This window comes from Botryllus schlosseri, chromosome 12 (genome assembly GCF_051294905.1).
Source record: "Botryllus schlosseri isolate E-star chromosome 12, Bs_hap1, whole genome shotgun sequence".
In the NCBI taxonomy this organism is placed as follows: Eukaryota; Metazoa; Chordata; class Ascidiacea; order Stolidobranchia; family Styelidae; genus Botryllus; species Botryllus schlosseri.
This window is the reverse complement of record NC_137247.1, coordinates 9,748,961-9,768,811: the sequence shown is the minus strand read 5'-3', so window position 1 is coordinate 9,768,811 and position 19,851 is coordinate 9,748,961. Positions and strand designations below refer to the sequence as shown.

At 39.4% G+C, this 19,851-nt stretch overlaps 3 protein-coding genes and 1 long non-coding RNA gene across 6 annotated transcripts in view; 3 read left to right on the top strand and 1 right to left on the bottom strand.

The window, feature by feature from the left end:
- The window catches only part of LOC145452182 (uncharacterized), a 377,577-nt gene that overhangs the window by 211,260 nt on the left and 146,466 nt on the right, over positions 1–19,851 (bottom strand). The window lies entirely within an intron of this gene.
- On the top strand, positions 1,136–4,473 carry LOC145452958 (uncharacterized). Of its 2 annotated transcripts, XM_080331085.1 has the most exons (5): positions 1,136–1,187; positions 2,805–2,866; positions 3,000–3,077; positions 3,469–3,654; positions 3,985–4,473. In XM_080331085.1, exons 1-5 carry the CDS (start codon positions 1,170–1,172, stop codon positions 4,061–4,063), a joined length of 423 nt encoding a protein of 140 aa, XP_080187211.1. In that variant the 5' UTR covers positions 1,136–1,169; the 3' UTR covers positions 4,064–4,473. The 2 variants fall into 2 exon arrangements, with proteins under 2 accessions (XP_080187211.1, XP_080187210.1); XM_080331084.1 differs by lacking the exon at positions 1,136–1,187 and having other exon boundaries at positions 2,747–2,866.
- LOC145451545 (uncharacterized) lies at positions 8,346–14,018 on the top strand. Of its 2 annotated transcripts, XM_080329757.1 has the most exons (5): positions 8,346–9,021; positions 9,104–9,225; positions 11,631–11,714; positions 12,723–12,896; positions 13,523–14,018. In XM_080329757.1, the coding sequence occupies exons 1-5, from the start codon at positions 8,722–8,724 to the stop codon at positions 13,569–13,571; spliced, it is 729 nt and encodes a 242-aa protein (XP_080185883.1). In that variant the 5' UTR covers positions 8,346–8,721; the 3' UTR covers positions 13,572–14,018. The 2 variants fall into 2 exon arrangements, with proteins under 2 accessions (XP_080185883.1, XP_080185884.1); XM_080329758.1 differs by lacking the exon at positions 8,346–9,021 and having other exon boundaries at positions 9,043–9,225.
- Positions 16,355–17,973, top strand: LOC145451739 (uncharacterized). Its single transcript, XR_013919019.1, has 2 exons — positions 16,355–16,564; positions 17,229–17,973. It is a non-coding gene; the product is annotated as an uncharacterized LOC145451739 (long non-coding RNA).

Sequence of the window (19,851 nt, the reverse complement as noted above, 5' to 3'; positions counted from 1 at the left end):
CGCCGGCGCGATAGCAACTTAAAAATTTGAGGATTTTGAAAAAAGTGATACGAGACCCTAACCCTGGATACCCCACTGTCTTGGCCTCCCAAAGACATGTTTGGGCTGACACGAGAATAATTATTCTAGACGTAATGAAAATTTGCCAAAAAATTGCTGCAATATTGATAAATTCGTTATAAATTCAAAAATTTGTTTAAGAACCATATCTTTTACCCAAAAGAGCCATATATGGCTCGCGAGCCATAGGTTCCCGACCACTGATATAAGGCAATGTTCGTAAAGACCGTAATCGCCTTGTATCAGTACCGCCATGAAATCGATACTTTACAACTATCATAACAAAATTTCACCCAAAATTGAAATCACTCACGGCAATCTTAAAATCAATAATACTTGTATATATGTATAGTGGTAGAAATCGCAACTGTACAACGATGATACCACAAACTACAATAAAATGTCTTTATGCTGATTGGAGCAGCGATGCACTTCACATTCATTGAGATACATATCGATGTATCCCTACAAAAATGATGAATTCCAAGTATTCTAAAATTAATTAATTTAGTTCGTCCCCAATGGCGAAATGTACGTTACGCGACATCAATGGCGTTAAATCCCAACTCGCATAGTAATATTCCGCATGCATGAACGTACAATTTTTACATTTGCTTCATGAAATACGAAATATAACTGTGAATTCACAATATGTTTCCAGGCAATTCCCCACGCGCACAATACATCTAATATTCCATTCATTTATAGTTTTGACATTCGCTTCCTGTGGTTCGTGGTATATTTATGATATACTCGTGACTGATGCAACGTGCTATTTTTGCAATTGCGAATATGTAAGTGACGTCACATTAGCTAAGCTTTCTCGTCATATTCATTACGCTACTACAGTATAACTTATCCTCTTGATGTAGAAGATACATTTGGGATCAAGAAACCGGGGAATTACCAATAACGGGCGAATCACTCGTTCACGTGGTTCTTCTGTGGTATTTTTTTTTTACCATTCTGTAAGACATGCAGAATAACTCAAAATCGCGGGGTCTCCCCGATACTCAGCATATATAGGAGCCGAAAGATGACTTTGGACGTATTCATGCTAATGCTATCACCGCTGAACGGATTAGATCTTATCGTGCATCAGAGTGGGCATGGATATTTTAAAAAAGGTAAAATGATTGTATATTGAATTGGAATTGAAGATAGCCATAGTAACTTCGATAAATGTGCTGCGATTCGTGGTTAAAAGTAAATAAATCCGTGCTTACATATGCATAAGGATATTTCACGCGTGTCTTACGCACAATGGAAATAGCTATTTCGTAAAGTGCACCATGGTCCGTAAAGGTTGGCCATGTCACGATGTTTTAGCATACTGGAGCGAATAGGAAGTCAGTGGAATAGCCTTCTGGATTTCTTAAACTGAGAGTTCAAAAGCAATTTGAAAATATGCAATGCTCGATTGCTCATCGATGCCTTTATAGCAGTGGTTCCCAACCTTTTTCCACCCACGTACCACTTCGAGGTTTTATGCAGTGCTCGCGTACCACCTACATAATTTACGCACGCCGTAGGGCGTAAGTGGTCAAAATGTTTTCACCATTTATGACGTCATACTGACGTATTTGCGCTATGTGAGGTGTAATAACTAGGGCGACTTTTTACCTAAAAATCGGAGGATTTTGACCCATAAAAAATTGATTTTGACCAAATTTTGACTTCACATACGCAAATTAGGTGTTTTCGCACATAATGTTAAAATTGTACTACTTATACTCATTTCTGGTAGGGACTGTCTGTCCTTACGAAAAAGCGTTTTTGACCTAAAAACTGACAAATTTTGACATGAAAAAACTTTATTTTAACGATATTTGTCCCAGTAGTTACACCAGGTATTATGGTAGAGTTAATTAAGATTTGTTGTAGTGCAACGAAATATACTTTCTTACATTCTCGGGTAGAAAGAGTCTGTCCTTACTGAGTAGCTTGCCAAGATGGAGAAATATCGTTTAACAGGAGTAGTTGTTGGCTGACAACACTAAAGCTGCGTGTACACTGATGGTGACACAACATGTGGCTTCATACTGACAATGTTGTCCTGCATCACAATTTTTCATCATGCGCTTCTTGAAAATATAACCATGCAATGTCAAGCAGTATTGCTTCAGTTAGGATATCGCGGTACCTTGAGCATAACACACACCATATCAATTGTCAACCTATTTGTTTCGTTTGACAGTTCATGATCCACGATGAGCAGACAATGGGTCGCCTACAGCGGTATAGGCCTATAAAGTGGGCTACAAGCTGTAAAATGTCAAAATCTACGATACAAACGAAATGGAGAGGTCCAAAAAATTTTGACTTTGTAAACAATTTTGACAACTTTTTGACTTAACGCTCAATTTTGTAAATCAAAATCGCCTTAGTAATAACAAATTTTATTAAACTATACATTATCAGCCCGGGTTGATGAGATGCATGAAATTGTTTTTTCACCACTAGTCAAAAACTTTAAAAAATTATAAATCAACCCAACTGAACTAATACCTTCCTTCGGTCGAAAAAAAAAACAGAATCTACTCGCGTACCACCTGGAAGACCTTCGCGTACCACTAGTGGTACGCGTACCACAGGTTGGGATCCACTGCTTTATAGTATTATATTGATGTTTTATCAGAATTTTTATGGTACATAGCCTATGGATAACAACATCGCAGCATGCATCTATGGGTCTTTATATCGATGCGTTTTTGATATTTAATACAACATGTATTGTTTTTAAGGCCTTCGCAGTAATTTGGCTCTACAACTTCGCCAGCACGATCCAGTCACGTGAGATATCCTCGTAAGTAACTTCGTTTTATGTTCTTACTGGCGGAAGATTCGATAATGTATATGCCGTACTATATGCAATTGAATGCGATATTGGCATTCATTCACATGCCTTGGCAAGCAATTGAATATTAACCAAAATTTAGATCGATGCTGACAACGCACGATTGCAAAGACAGTTCAACACATGTTCAGGATGGATTCGTGGCGTACACACTTAAAAGGTTAGTACAGTATTCTCGGAAATAGCGAGTTGGCATATTACTATTCCCTGATTAACTACAGAAGAAATACTCGGTGGCCATATCGGAGAGGTACTGGGGAAAGATTTGTTGCGCCACAGACATCATTATTTTAAACAATTACACGTCCGACTATACTTAGATATGGCTATCGGCATGAATATGGCGTCTCCATTGAGGGTTGTTTATATGTATCACCCGAATCCTGAATTTTAAATTCTGTTGTTTGGAATTACTGCACAAATATTTTATAAAATTTATAATATAAAACAGTATTACCAAGATGTAATTTAAGCGACTATTCATTGCGTAACATCATAGCCAAGTTTACGAATGAACGTATTTTACCCTCGTCTACACAACCATATACTAGGTACTCTTGCAAAGACATTACTCCTCACTCATTCTACAATATGGAATGCGAAGAAAGATGCAAAGACCCAGTTACCAACAAGGTGCTGCCTCGAAACTTCTATAAAACAGAGACGGTGGGACGATACCAGACTTTCGTCGCGCGCTCTGGAAAGACCATCGATCTCAAGCTGACAGCATCATGCAGGTTTGTGATATGACTCAGAGTCTCACCATCACGAATCCTCGCTGTTTTAGCTGATAGGTCCTTGTCTATAATTCGGTTCCAGCCGTATAAACATATATTTCTGTATAGTATGGTACTGTATATAGTAAGAAATATGCATGCCTGTTAGAGATCGAGTGGATTTCAAATCATCAAACTCAAATCCAAACCCATGGTCATCTCTGATGCATTTACCCATAGACAGAATTTGACAGGATTGCTCTTCGGTATATCGCGATATCCTCGCGTTGCTACAGCCGCCACGCATCGGCGAACATGTTCATTGCTCATAACTATAATGTTCTTTGACAGGTGCGTAGCTACAATCGCTGGTCTCAGAATTCGAATGCAGTTATTGAAAAGGGCGGGAACTGAAAATTCCGGCTCCTGACATTGCGAGCGAAGCAACGTTTATAATCACTGTTCTTAGATATCTTATCGATTCTTCTGTTTTGTACAAGTGTGCCATTATATTTATTATCGTTTCCTCGCTTTTTCTACGACGATCACGTTTATTTATAAATGAATTTTTTTCTATGATGCTTCAACTTATGCACACGTTTTCTACATATTTATTTTTCTATACGACTGTTCTTTTAGTATCGATCAGTAAACGGTATAATTTACAATCATAAAAGTATTATTGTCCATTTTGTTATTTATTTACCACTCTAAATTTGCTGCTGGAAAATCGACGTTGTTTAATAAAACATAAATTGCACTAAAACAATTGGATTTCTATAAGGTTGTTGCTGCGGATTGAATTGAATACTACCATTCGCGAAAATAGCCATGTTGAGTCCAGTTTGTGTTAGTTCAGTTGAGTTCATTAACAATTTCGCGATTGCGATTCAAGATTGCGAGAAGATGAAGTCGAAAAGAATTGCAGTAGTCTTCCATCAGACACCCACCTGCACCTGTCTTGACCTAACACATGAGGTAGGAGGTATGTAGCACTGAATTAAAAGTAACAGAGGATAACATAAAAAGTGATGAAAATAAAGTGACATGTTGACATGTATCGGTGGCTGTTGTTGTTTGTGGTACTCATGGTTTTTGTCGACTATACTATGGCTTTTACACCAGTCCGATATTCCTATTTTTGATTCCGTATCTGGCGACTTTGGATTATACGACTACGCTATCTCGCTACACGACATGTATCGTTAGGAGAAATAGATATGTCAGATCGATGTCGTGTAATTTCAGGCGCAGACTATAGCATTCATTAATTAGAATGTGGTTAGAGTCACTTTCCACCGTAGACCAATTGGTCCTAATGTTGCTTGCTGGGTAGTAGTACGCAATCGACACGTTGCAGAGATTTAGCATATCCACATCATGCACTCATGGTATGCATATGCACGGATCGTGTATGTGTGTATATCATGAGCCGATTTATATGCCACAAAAACAGCAAGGACGAAAATAAACTACGTATTTTCCTATATACTCCATTTCTGAACAGAACAACTTAACTCATCTTCGAATATTTTGTCATATTAGATTAGAAGCCCGGAATTCGACACGCTTTAATATCGGCGTTAGTTTAGGGTTGCCACACGTCCGGAATTTCCCGGCCGGAATTTCAATGTGAAATGTGCGTCCGGGAGGAAATTATAAAATAGGCCTAAATGTCCGGAATTATGAAGGCCTAAAGTAGGCTCAATATGCTTTCGTACCAACATAAATAATATTAGTTTTAAGCAGATTTATACTATTTGAAACTTAACGTACATTGATATCAATATGGGGAACACGCACCACCCTAGCAAAAATGCAATCAAAAATAAATGAAAATAACCATCATTTACTGAAATAAGTGTAATTCTAATCGCAATTATAAGATAACGGTATATTCCCAGAGTTGGTTAAGGCCGTTTGGATGCATTAGTTTAGTCGAAGACAGTTGTTCTATAAACCTGGGGTTCGTTTGCCTTTATTCTGGGGATCACAAAAATGTTAGACGTCATCAGCTTCCAAACTAGGAGGTGAGTAAGTCTGGGCAGGCTGATTTTTTTAGTAATCAGCCTATCTTTTGAGCTGGACCGCGGAGCTTCTTCAAATTGGAAATGAGCTGGCGGCCATAAAAAGGTTGGAAACTACCGGATGTGCAATCTACTGGCATATTTTATAGTAATATATGGAAGAACCAATATTATTGACAGAATTCATTCACAAAATTTTACAAGCAGATGCATATAGTAGGCCCGCAAGAAGTTGCATCGATTACCCCAGGGTGCGCCCAAGATTGGTGATTTTGTGGCGGAAAGGGGCTGAAAAATGTTGTTTCGGACCTGGTTACAACACACAACTAGATAACCTAACACCGACAGCCGACACACACAACACACAACAAACACACAACCGGCGGACCGGATAAGGTCCACTATAGACAATTCCATTCGGCCCGTGAAGATATCTGTTGAAGACCCAAGCAATCACCAGAGCTCACATTAGAGATGTCCCCATTCAAAACCTATTTTTCACTTCACTCCTGTATACAGCCGATAGGCGAAGCTTTGCTAGTGTGACGTCATATTGACTGACAATGTGTTCACACCTCATTGTAAAATCCGCTAGTGGGCGCTAAGGAATGTCCAGAAGTTGATCCACAAAAAATATGGTAACCCTGCGTTAGTTGCCTATATCGAGGGTTAGTTCTTGTTGCAATCCCTATGTTAAAGAGCGACTCGCTTGACTCTCCGACCACTGTTGCCGTTTATTCGAAGTCATACGGTGTATCTCCTATGCCTAATAAATCATCAAGTTTCCATGGCGATGATGAATGTGGATCACTTGTGCACATGTAGCGATCTTCTACTCTACTCGCTGCAGAAATACATACACAATTTATCAGTAAATTACTTGCTAGCTGTACACTAAAAACGTACTACGACTCAACGTATCTTTGGTTATTATTCTAACTATAGATACCGACTTATATTCACTGAAAACAAATTCAAGACAAGGACAGCCTCCAGTCGGCAATGATCATCACATCTCACTCTTTATAGTAAGACTATGAAGAAACAAATTAATAGACTGAAGCATTTCGGGTCGATCCTCGCGAAGGCCAGTCATTTAGTTCGCTGCTATCGTCCACGTACGCTGAACGGCCGTTAGTTTTCGAAATGCATCGTACGATTTGAAGGATAAGGCAAATTTGCACGGATTTTCTCGGGAGTGCGGCTTTGCTGAATATCAACCAATCTCGAGTACACTGATCGTACATCGAGCGCCTGCCAAACCAACAGAATCGTTCACGCGGAGAATTCCGGCGGCGGTACATCGATGATCGCATAGAAAGCAGAGCATTCAGTAGCACCACCATCGCCAACCATAGCGACGAGATAGCGTAGTAGTATGATACACGGCTGCAGCACCAAGCTGCGGATTCGAGTCCGACGGACCAGGATTCCATCCACAGTGTTGGAGGTTTAGCTATAGGCTCCTCCTCGTCATCTGATTCGCGTAAACGGTGTTTTAAAAAACATAGAAGTGGTCCGTGCGCAAGTTGGCAGATACGAAATCATAATAAAGATTATCGGCGTTGTGTTAAATGACCGTTGTATAGTCGAAAAGCACCATGAATACCACAAACAACATTGACTTCAATATCGATTCATTGCCCCCGGGCTATACGAAATGAAAACGACCGATCACTAACTGCAACTAAATAAGGCCGTCTTCCCGCGAGAAGTCTCTCGAGCAGCACTGACGAAAGTTTATTCACTCGTTAGCATGACAAATCCACGCATTACTTTTTATATATTCATTTGCAAATGGCGAGCACTTGTCACGAACGAAATACATATCCGGGCTGGCATGACAACGGTCATCAAGGTCTATAGCGTGAGATCCCAGCCATACGCAATGCATTTCGAAGACAGCGTATAATACAAGAGAATGTATGATACTGTATTTCTACTAAATATATTGTAGCCATCAACATGGCCAAACCTATCAATTCATTTTTAATTGATTAATTGAATTTCCGACTAACATACACCACTGGTCACGCCAAGCTTGGCCAGCTGAGAGCATTTCTGGGGTCAAGGCCCGCGCATTTTGCGCTTCGGCGAGCAGCCTAAATAAACTTCCATGGATTCCCCATAGAAACGAACGGTGTTGCGATGACAAGAATTAAGAAAAAGCTCCATGTACAGATGCTGATTGCAATGCGAAAAGTTCGGCAATTTTGACTTAATCAGAGTCCGAACTAGAGCGCGAGAATACTTTCGGAAAATTCCCTATGTCGAAGCGCTATAAATTTTTCCGTGCAAATCCAGAATTTTAACTAAAAACACTCTTTATGTCATGTTGCGCAATATAATGAATATACCGGACTTTCCTTTCTTTTCGTCGGAAAAGACAGCCGAACACGGGAATTTCTAACACAAGAATTAACCCGAACCCCTAGCCCAACCCGACCCTAAAACATTTCTAATCATATAATCAATCCACATGCTCATAAATTGCATGGTGATGTGTCTTACGCTATATTGAGCCGCATGTTCACATGTCCATGGACCAATTTTACAATCTACGACGCTGCTGACTATAAAAGTCATCAAGCGCGCTCAGCTATATAATTCCGGCAACATAGTTATCAAATTGAGGTTTATTTCCTAGCTGCTGATATCAATTGTGACTTATATGGATTGTTTCATCTACTCTGCCCTGCGTGAGTACTGTTTCGCGTTCTGTGAAAAGGACACTGCGATCTACCGGGAATGCTTTTGTGATCGACCAGTAGATCAGTAGATCAGTAGGCCTAGTCCAATAGATCAGTAGATCAGTCGATCAGTAGATCGCAATCGACGTAATGGGCAACCCTGGTTGCATCATCCAAAGATGCATAGGACAAAATCGTTTGTGGGAATTCATATGTAATTCAAGCTTACAAGACGGATAATGCAATGACCATAGACGTGATATTACGTAATCGTTTCCCGGCGTCGGTCTATTATGAGTGCACTAACGTGCTCGTGACATCACGTAGAAAGATCTATCATATATACTCCGTATTGATCAAAAAATATAAAAATGGTGTTCCAAGTACGATATCTCCATATACTTGACGGTATAAGCAATCCGGTATTTACTGTCATAGCAAAATTGAAACAGTGCAAAAAACGTTGGGCTAATTTTCAAAGATATCGAAATATCATCTTCGGAAGATTAACTTTTTTTTTATTCAAGGAGTGTCTTTGCTGGGGAAAACCTCAGATAAAAAAGTCTATAAAACGGTGCCCGCACCATAGGATATCATATGATTTTCGGACTCAGAAAAGAGATCTCTACTTCGCGACAATTGAGGGAAAGGTAAAGAGAATGCTATTAAAGGTAGGTGATTGAATCAAATATTCAACATGAAATTCCAATTACTTTGAAAAGCGACATATTGTAGGTAATATATTGTTTACAGGTTTTATTCGGGTTGATTCTCTTTCAAAACACCGTCCTTCGCGGTTGTTCATCAACTCCAGCGAACTATGTTCGATGTCACCGGAGGGGCCGAAGTTCGAATATGGCAATTCCAAGTTTTAAGTGAGATTCACTAATTATTTCATTATGTGATTTAGTTTTTAAAAAATGCGCCTTCACGGCTCCCAAACAAGGAATTGCTCACATTCGCGAGAAACGGGCACGAGTGGTTAGAATGAAGCTTTTGACTATAAATCATTGAATTCGTGATGCTGCTAACTCGACTCGTGTATGTAAAAGGGAATATTAGCAGCATATATAGTTATATATTCAATGGCGAACCACACGAACTATAACGCTTTTTGTATATGGATACTGCATGAGTGAAAGAAAGTACGGCATTTCCTATCGTTCGGTGGTAGTTGCGGAGACTATACTGCTGGCATATGCATGCCTACGATAAATTGATTTGACGGAGTGATTGTTTAAACCAGTGGTTCCAAACTTTTTCGGTGTGAGGTCCCAATTTAGAATTTCAGATTACGGTCAGGGCCGCACGAATACTACGGCTATGAAACGGACCCAAACAGTCGTCATGGCTATTTCGGAGTATTTTTATTGCCCTGGCGAGATTTCAAAACTGTACACTGTTTACCGCTACTTATCTGCTGCATTGGGTGTCCGTTGAGTGAATCAGCTTTTCTCGTCTAAATGCGCGAAGCGCGAAAAATTTCTTTAGTTTAATGACTGAATCGGTCAATATGATCGGGAATTGCATGTATTGCTATCAATTTTCATCTTGTCTCTGTTCACGTAATCTGATTTACCGGTAGAGCTGAGTGAGGTGTGTTTGTAAAGGTATAGGCCGCCTCAATAGGAATAAAAAATATATCCGGGGGTATACCCGTTGGCAGGAACGTAACGGCACTTCGTCAGGACCCCGGGCTCCCATAGGGTTATAAACTGACCCCGCATGACGTTGTTCGCTTTTGCCACGAAATTAAAGTTGTACTGTTTATTGAGACAGCGCGACGCCCGAATATTTCGATAATTCATGATAAAATCGGTGAATAAGATCGGGAATTGCGTGGTTGTCCTCTTTGCCCACGTAATCCGATTTACCGGTAGAGCTGAGTGAGAGGTGTCTTTGAAACTACAGACCCCGTAAAATTAAACGTTTTCGGGCGGGCAGACCCCATGATGTTATTTCGTGACATCCGGTCTGCTATATCAAAAACTGTAGAATTGCCCAAACCTACTAAACTGGAAGATCACACGATTTCAGATTGGTATTTCTTCACTGGCATATAATTTTATTTCCTGCGGGATGGTATTTGTCTTGTGAGGTTCAGATTGCCAAGACAAGAACATTCGGCGGCAGTCATTTAGGCGCCTATATGGACAAATAAACCCATATGTATTTTGTATATATAACGAAGTTTTTTGTATTTCGAAGTTTTTGGTCAGCATAAATGCAGTCCTTTACGGCCGAGGCTTTCTCGCTTCCGATCGTTCACACTTCTTGGAGTCACATGTTACATGGCCTAAAACTTTATATGTCTTGGTGCGTTGTGGTGCGGTCATGGCCAACGCTGATATGCCCATTTCTATAAATCTTGCGTATTTTTTGTTGGGGAAGAGTACCCAATAATCAAGATATGCGGCGAATTGAAATCGCGCCTAGCGCGAAAAATTTTTGAAGAAGTTGCATCAATTTTCAAAAAATACTCTATAAGTTATGCCAATTGCCAATTCACGAAATAATTTTGGGCCCCCTTCGAGCTCGGCCCCCTCAATTGGTGGGTTTGGAGTGCGGCAGTTACGGCCCTGAATATAGGACTACCAATTATGCTGCTTTTAGCCGACTAAGCAGTATGCATCTCGGCGTATTCAACCGTGAGTCACGTGTTGCACATCCAGTTATCATAGGGTTACCATACGTCCTCTTTTAAGATGATTTGTCTTCTTTTTGATTTTTTTAAAGTGTCCTCGGAGGACGCCCAAGTGTCTTCTTTTTTGAGATTTTGTCTTCTTTTTTTAGGATTTTGGTTACATATACCGGGAAGTTTTTTTTTTCAGTCAACCACCTGTTAATGTGAAAGAAAAACTGTATTTTACGGGATTTGAGCCTCTTTTTCTTTTTTAGTCAAGCGACCACGAGGGAGAGATTTTCTTCCGGTTTTGAAAGTTATCAATACCTATTTATATCTTTAGCTACTGCTCGTTCAACTGGAAAGTTAGGGCACATTGCATTGAAACAGCAGTGACATAACGTTAACAGTCTATACTCACAACTTTCCTGCAATTCTATAATTAAAAACCACAGAGGTCAAGACAAGCAAGAGTATTTTATAAATATAAATTTTATTTTTGTCATAAATCGATTTCTTAATATATTTTGGGGGCCGCAAGAAGGCTATTTTGGGGGCCGCCCTTGGGAATCACTGGTTTAAACCATTTGAAAAATTGCCCAAATATCCCGCCACTGCCATCTAGGTAAGTGCTCATGCACCTTGTTTTTCATCCAGCACGAGATTTATGGCAGACCACGACTGCAGCAGAGTGGAATCGAAACAAATACACGACGGATTCGTGAAATACATGGAATCGAAGTAGGTATATGCATTTGTGGCAGATGGATGTAATTAGATGTAGTTGGATGTAGTTAGACTGTCATATTAAAGTAAACGATTTATTCAACTCACTCCTAATGCAACCAAATGTTCCAACTACACATTTCTTCATCTCGAATTATTATCATCAAGCAAGAAACATGTGCACAGCGAAAACGCCGACACGTGACCATCGTTATTCACCCGTTACAGCATTAGGTACACGTCAGGGATGGGCATGGATTAGGATTAGAATGTGAAAAAAACGGATTTGAAATTTTTTCGGATTAGGATTGAATATTTTTTCTGAACGGATTAGGATTTGGATTGGATTTACTGATTTTTGGTGAGATTGACATGTCGTGTGGCGAATGGCGACAATCAGTTATTAATGTACTTATGGTACACTACACTATGGTACACACACAGAGAGAGAGAGATTTATTGATTTATCCAACCGTAAACAAAACAACATTGGCACATGAAACAACAATAAATGAACTTAACGGTGTAGGACAGGGTGCGTCCGATATGACTCTAGGTAGGGTCAACTGGTCTGATCACACCCTGCATTAACAAATACAGATATTATGTCATAAATTAGCACCCGGTGCCAATAAACATGAGAGGTGCAGCCCCATGCCGAGTTATCTTAAATCAAGAGAATTGTTGGTTGTGAAAGAAAAATTTTCAATTCCTTCCTTGCAAAACTTTGTATATTTTCCAAATTTCCAGTTAGAATCGGATTAGGATTGGGCTCGGATTGAAATATACAAAAAGCATAGATTAGGATTTAGATTAGGATTTGAAATTACGGATTTGGATTGGATTAGGACGTAGAAATTCCAAATCCGCTCATCTCTGGTATACGTACACGTACACTCGTACAGTCGTACACACGTAAGTACAGACCAACGCTCGCGAGATGTCACGATTATGAGCACGACATTTCCTGATATCAATCAATTGCGAGGCAATGTAAAATGATTTATATTATGAACCTTTCAGAATAGAGTGCCGGAAGGATCTGCGACTTTCCTACTTCAACAAGACCTGCGATGATCATTGCACCAACCCAGTAACGAGAGAGCAACTGCCCACAACCCGTTATGCATCGTTGCCCGTACGTCAAGAGCTGCATAATATCGCGATTCGCGGAGTTTTCGTGACAACGTCATGCCGGTAAGCAGTTTTTTGACCAACTTTTCTGATAGTCGAGGGTTGCGAGTACTAAATAAAGTTGAGTTTTGACTCGGGATTGTCAGGTGACTTTAATCGAGTATGAAAATGCGACATTGGGCTGCATCGCAGAAACGTGTAGAAGAGTCATTTCGAACTTAAATATATTTTTATGTCTATAAGCTGTTTACACTAATACTACTATACCAAACTAATATATCATCATGGAGATGATGCAGGGAAAACATCCAAATCTCACTTGTTCCTCTTGCAAAATCCCGTTAGAGATGCTGCATCATGCTGCTGTATACACAGAGGTGGTGATTATCGAAGTACTTCCACTGGTTAGGAATACTCTAGCACAGAGTTACCATACGTCCTCTTTTAAGAGGATTCGACCTCTTTTTTGACTCCCTACCAATGCTTCTTCGGAGCAATAAAAACGGTTCACTGACCCAACAATACCACCAGTCGCCCACATAATGAATAACGCAAAATGCCTGCCCTATCACTTACTCCCGCACCCGAAGTAATGAACCAGCTACCACAGCATAGGCTCCCTGCGGCTGGTCACAAAATTAACATATTTGAAACTAAAGTACTTTGAAGATTTTGTTGAACATGCGCAGGTGCGTCGCAACAGATGAAGGCAGTAACTTGTGTGCGTCATCTATGTAAACGAGGAGAAAAAAGGGATTTGGACAAGGTCCATCACAAAGACTTTACTTCTATTAATTTTGCTTTATCACAATGTATTTCTTCAACTATATTTTTATACAATATTTATTATTAAATGTGTTTATAGGTAGATAACTATTGGGATCAGTTTCGAAAGTAAGTTCTAAAATATCTTGTCATGCAACACATATATCAATACGAGCGACGCGACGTTTTCAATTGAATTCGATATTGCACAAATGTTTTTCTGAATATGTATTGTTATTACTAATAATATATTTTCTTAAGTTATTTCTTAATTTATTTGTACATGTTAAACGTAGCGATTCCTAGCAACTGCATTATTGATGTTGAGCAAGTAAGTGTTTACAAAACGCTTTTTCAATTTATAGTTATAGTGTCTGAAGAGACTTTTTGTATACATAACGGGTACATAACTTTTATATATCTACGTAATAAATATATTATTAAAATATATATTAAAGTTTAAAATGTCATAGTTATAAGAGCTAGTTGCAGCCAGGAAGCAAAGAAAGAAAGAGAATATTGCTGAATTAATCAACGTACAGAATGGAAATTAGGCGTTACGATACCAATAGAACAGGCGGTTCTGGTTGGTGCAAGATAGAAAGATATTTGATATTGGCGCCTATGACAAGATGCGATCACTTTGGTGAACTGGAGACATGTAATTAAATCAATAAGGCCTAGTCTTTGTTAAGAGGCTGAAGAACTGCTTATATACTTGACTATGTTCCTATCAAATATGAATCTAGATATAGCTCTTATAGAAAATATATCGTGCGAGACTCTTTGTCACATATACCGCAGGTTTCGCAGAGCATCTCAACTCAAACATCACATAAATTGTTTAGGATCTAATTATGATACTCCAAAGTTTATTCGTAGCAAGACCGCATAGACTTTGAAATATTACATATACAATTATACATTATACACATACATGAAACATCCGATATAATCTGCGCTAGAACTATGACATGAACGTGTACGAAGTTACTTTCTTTACTATATGTTCCCAATATATCTAAGTGACAGTCATTTTAGTTGCTATTTATCGCTGTCTCATAACGGTTATGGAAATGTCAAAAGTACACTGTTAGATAATAACAAAATACCACAATACACATATAGACCAAGTTACGGATGTAACGTCGGATTCCAGCTCAAAGCACACGTAATGTAAATGTACATTAACACCAGGTTCGTCACTTGTTACCCCATTTCACAAATTCTTTTGTCCTCCATTCTTTCGTAGATATCTAAGTTCATATCTGTTCATATCTGTTCATATCTATGTATCTCGGTATCGAGAAAAGACAGTTCCAGTCTTTTTAAATATCAATTGTAGACAATTTCAATTGATAATGCCTTCGGAAAATTTTGAGTGCATTTACAGATTTTAGACACTCTCGCGCCTACAATGCGATTGAAAAATACGGAAGTTCAATCTTCCCTTGCATTGACGCAATTCCGTTGTTCACATTGCATCATTATTTCATTGTGAGATCAATTGATTTCGCCTGAAGCTCTCGCCAATGGTCGAATTCCCTAATAGACGAAAGTATAGGGCTGAAAGTTGGATATGTTTGGTGCGAGAATGGAGGGGGATAACTTCTCGTTAAAAAAAGATACGAATTGCATCACCGAAGACATGCTACACAGAATACAGGGTATCACAATGGTCATGATTCAATTAATAGAAATATAGAATGTAGCGATCGTGACGCGGATGGGAAAATGCCATTTCCCTTCAACAAATTCTGCCTGGAGTCGAAAATACTGTCCCGGGCAGGCTGGCTATATAGTCTCCGCGATTCGGCGATGGAAGCAGACAAGCAACCAAAGACAACGATTACTATCTACCAGAAGAAGCTATCCCGAAGACTTCGGCTAAAAAATGAATATTTTCAAGGTGAATGTTTTCAAGATGATTATTTCTGTTACACTGCGTAACATTTATAAAATTATATCTGATGATTGAATTTCATTCAACCTTTACATACCCGAACTCGTACGCGATGTGCAAAAGGACAAGTACTGTTTCCCTGGTTCAAGGAAATGTAATAGGTATAGCTTGAATTGAAATAGTGATGTGGAATACTTCGGACTGAAACTGTAATGCAGTCACGTTATGTATCAAGCCATAAAGGTCCAGTTGAATATATCTCTAATTCTCAATATTTGACATTGTGGATAATCTGCTTCATATCTGTACAGGGATTCCTACTGACCGTAATTTTGGCGTGTGGCAACGGTGAAGAAAGTAAATTGCCAGGACTGCGTCCCGGGTAAGAGTATACACTTGAATTTGCCGAAACTGTGCAGTTTGCGTATCTGATATGCATTCCGCCTATTCCAAAAAATATGTCCTCTAGAAACTGTTATTGGTTTGCCAATAGCTTGAATGTCTAATTATGAATAAGCGTCATATTTAGATCTATATTTCATTACTTTGCGATAACGGGAAAATGCAGCTTTTGAAATTTATAGTTATCATTGACTGCTCACAATAATCAGACTACTTCATATCTCATAATAATTTAACCGCGCGTTTCCTTATATGAATAGCACAATTTTGCGATATGTACTACAGCTTATAACATATGTGCACACATGTTACAGATCTCGTCTTGAAAACTACAACTGTAGTGTCGTCGGTTTGAATAATGACAAGAAAGGATTCGTACTGTTCCGGGAGATCACGTAATGTGTCGTTTCGAACGACTTTCACGTATTGTCGAAGAGATCAAATCAAAAATGACACTAACAATCACTTACCTTAGGTACGAATGCAGTAACCTCATCCCAGCGACATTCTCACAAGTGCTTTGTGAGTCAAGATGTCGCGACGCTGCCACCGGCAAGCAGCTGTCGAAAAAATGCTACAAATCATCGCCGATTACTCTTCAACAAACATTTTCTCCGAGGTCGGGCGCGAATTTCACGGAGGAACTTACAGTGTCTTGCAGGTGCATAGAATGTGCCATCCAAGTACTAGCTGTAATGATTCGCGCCGAGCAGGCAGCCTATGTATCTTTTCGAGTAACGGAAATGCATGTGGCAACAGTGTTGATAAGTGATAACTTCGTTCCGCCGCGAGAGCCTTGTAAGCTCGATTGCTTGTAACATTTCGTTCTAAGCATGTTGCTCATTGTTACGAATAATCGTTGAAACGACATTTCTGTAAAGTATATAGTGATCAAGTCGTATCGTGTAGTAAAGCGCAGTGAAATTATCAAGGTCAGAAATAGATGGCCTGCAACAATTCCTTGCAGTCAAATCTAAAGTATACATTCGGTCTTTCTCAGTCATTGCTAATGTCATTGCGTGATAATCACTGTTGCTCGAATACTCAATTCGACGAGAAGCTTACACTCGACTCCGTATCGAATCCCTGTATTTCATTTACTTATGTTTAAAAAACAGTCCAGCGCGTGAGTCACGTTGACTTTCCCGGGATAACGGCCATAGATAGAAGAGATATCATCTATTAGTTTGTGTTAAAATGCCATTTCTCTTAACTAGAAGCCCGCTGAACTTTGCAATATAGGATATACTCTATATATAGTACGCGTGGTTTATTTTATGTTGGCACTCGCCATCTCCGACTGAGTTGGGATCTTACTTTCGCAGATGCGTCGTTGAAACCAATCGCAAGAAATCAAAACCGTGTACAATTCGCCGATGCTTGATACGGAAGAATTGCGTTTCGTCTGATTCGAAACAGTCGATACCGCAGTGACGCTTTCACAAGGACTAATTTCTCTCCGAAATATTTATTGAATCGTTTATCCACCTTATTTAACAATCATGAATTTGTATATAATATTTTGCGGAATGTTTATTTTTATCGTTGAACTGACGCCAGTCAAGTCGATCGATTGTACCGCTGGTTATGTGTCTATTCCCTGGTTGCATTACGTCTGGTTACACAACGATGATGCAAAAACAACAGATTTATATCATTAATCGCAATTCTTCTTAGTTGATAAGCTGAAACGTCTGTGCTCGCGTGAAATCGTACCTCTATGTATTGTAAATTATATTCCTTCCGATACTGAATATCAACTGAAACTCCCGATATGCGCCATCTATTATCGTAGCCACGCAAAACCTGAAAGACTAGCGTAAAACATGGTGGTGCATGAGATGATCGAAGCACACGCGCAATTTTCATTCCTTTCGTAAACTGTTCCTGAACGGAAATTCAATCGGTGTAGCAACGTAGCACGTTTATCAAATTGCGTGCCTCCTTCATGAAAGCTGGCGCTACTATACATATTTCTAGCAATGTTTACAATTTTTAGTGTCTTTTATCGCTGTCGCCTGTATAGAGCTTTTGTATGATTTTACAACGAAAATAAAACCATTTGATGAACGCCTGCCTTTTGCACCGAAGAATCGTTCAAGTATAGTAAGATATGATGCAGTGGTGAAACAGGTGTAATTAAATTGAGATGACCAAATTTATTCAATCAACGGCTTTGAGATGGCTATTAGTAGTAGTAGAAATGTAACATGGTCCTGGGTACGAGGAGAGGCGGTCAAAGTAGTTAGTGATAATGCTAAAGTAGATGTTGATTTCTGCGATCAGTAAGTGTTACGACACGGTGAAGACCAACGTAATATTTTACGAGAACGAGGTGCTTGTCGACTACAATGGTCATTTACACCAGGCCGATACTCCTTATTTTTGATTCCGTAACTGCCGACTTGTAGCATGGTTAAGTTCTAGACTTTTGTAAAACACCGCTTACGCGGATGAGATGTCGAGTGGATAAACCTCCAACACTTAAGTATATGGATTCTGGAGTTGCCAAAAGAAGCAGTTCGCGTACCATCTAAAGCAGCGATCTCTTCACCCCGATTATTCGAAATTTTAGGCTGGTAATGTCATATTTGCTGATACGATTGTTGATATACAATGTTCTTTTCAATTCTCTACTAGTTGCTGACGATTCTCGGCCGAAAATATTCGGGTTCATTTCAATATGATTATATTTTTCAATTGTAAAGTAGAGGTATAAGTAGCGCAGAAATTTCGACTGGAGTCCAAGTGGATGTTACGATTCCCCAGACATGTCATAACTACTTCAAGTGCGTAAGTACGAAATGTAATTCCGAAAAGCACTCAAGCCAGTAGTTTCAAAAGTAGATTTGACCGAATGTCCGAATACTTTAAGCAGTATATTAGAGATTTCTACTTCCGAAATTGCAAAATGCCTCTTAGCGACCAACGCCGAATGACTGTTGACACGACAAACTGATGTCATTGTCGAAAATAAATTCTGTAACCGTGACACAGGGACTATGTCGTCCAGCTGTTACGACAATTTCCCATATAAACGTGATGAAAGCATACCCCAAGACTAATTTTTACTTTACAAAATGAAAAGTGTAAGAAATATGTATAGTTTTATTATAATGCTCTCAAGGGGAAGGTCGACTTTCGTTTGTTCAAATTGAAGGCCATATTTCATAAACTATACAGTCTAGCTCAGTGGTTCTCAACCTGAGGGGGCGAAGAAGCGGCCTACTGAAATTTTTTCCGCGTTCTGCGCGATGTACCTACAATTCACGCGTGTTTCTCTACATAGACTGAATTTCATATTTTTAAATACTCTCATCAGCGGTCATAACCTTCCATGCCCTCAAACAATCTGTTGGGGTTGCTATCACGGTTGGATTTTGTGATATGACGATAGTGGGGCGCGAAATTTTTCACCACCATGAAGGGGGGCGTGTCTGAAAAATGGTTGAAAACCACTGGTCTAGCTTCTTGAAAATCGGTATGAGTGCTCCTTGTACTATACTTTCCATGCTGTGTTAATGTCAACCATTCACAACATTGTATTGGTTCAGAAATGGGTACGGGTGTTATTTCTTGGTAGAATGCGTGAAAAATTCCAATTGATGCTTGACAAAGTGTACAGGGGCGTCTAAGCCAGGGCGGAGCATGGACCGGAGCTGTATTGGATATATTGGCCACATTTTTACATTTTTTTCAGAAGCTGGCACGGAGCCGGATCTGTACTTTTTTCTGATACGACCGGAGAGTGATCGGAGCCGAATAAGTACTTTTTACTTACTGAGTACAAGACAGCCTCACCCTCTTCCACACTTGAATCAACAGTTAAAGTGAAACATTTATGAAAATAAACCACATGCCAAGTCCAAGTTGGCATAATAACTTCAGATAAGGGTTGGGTTTCATCTGCGAGTTTTTAATTCCCTGATTGCATTGTTTCAATCAACA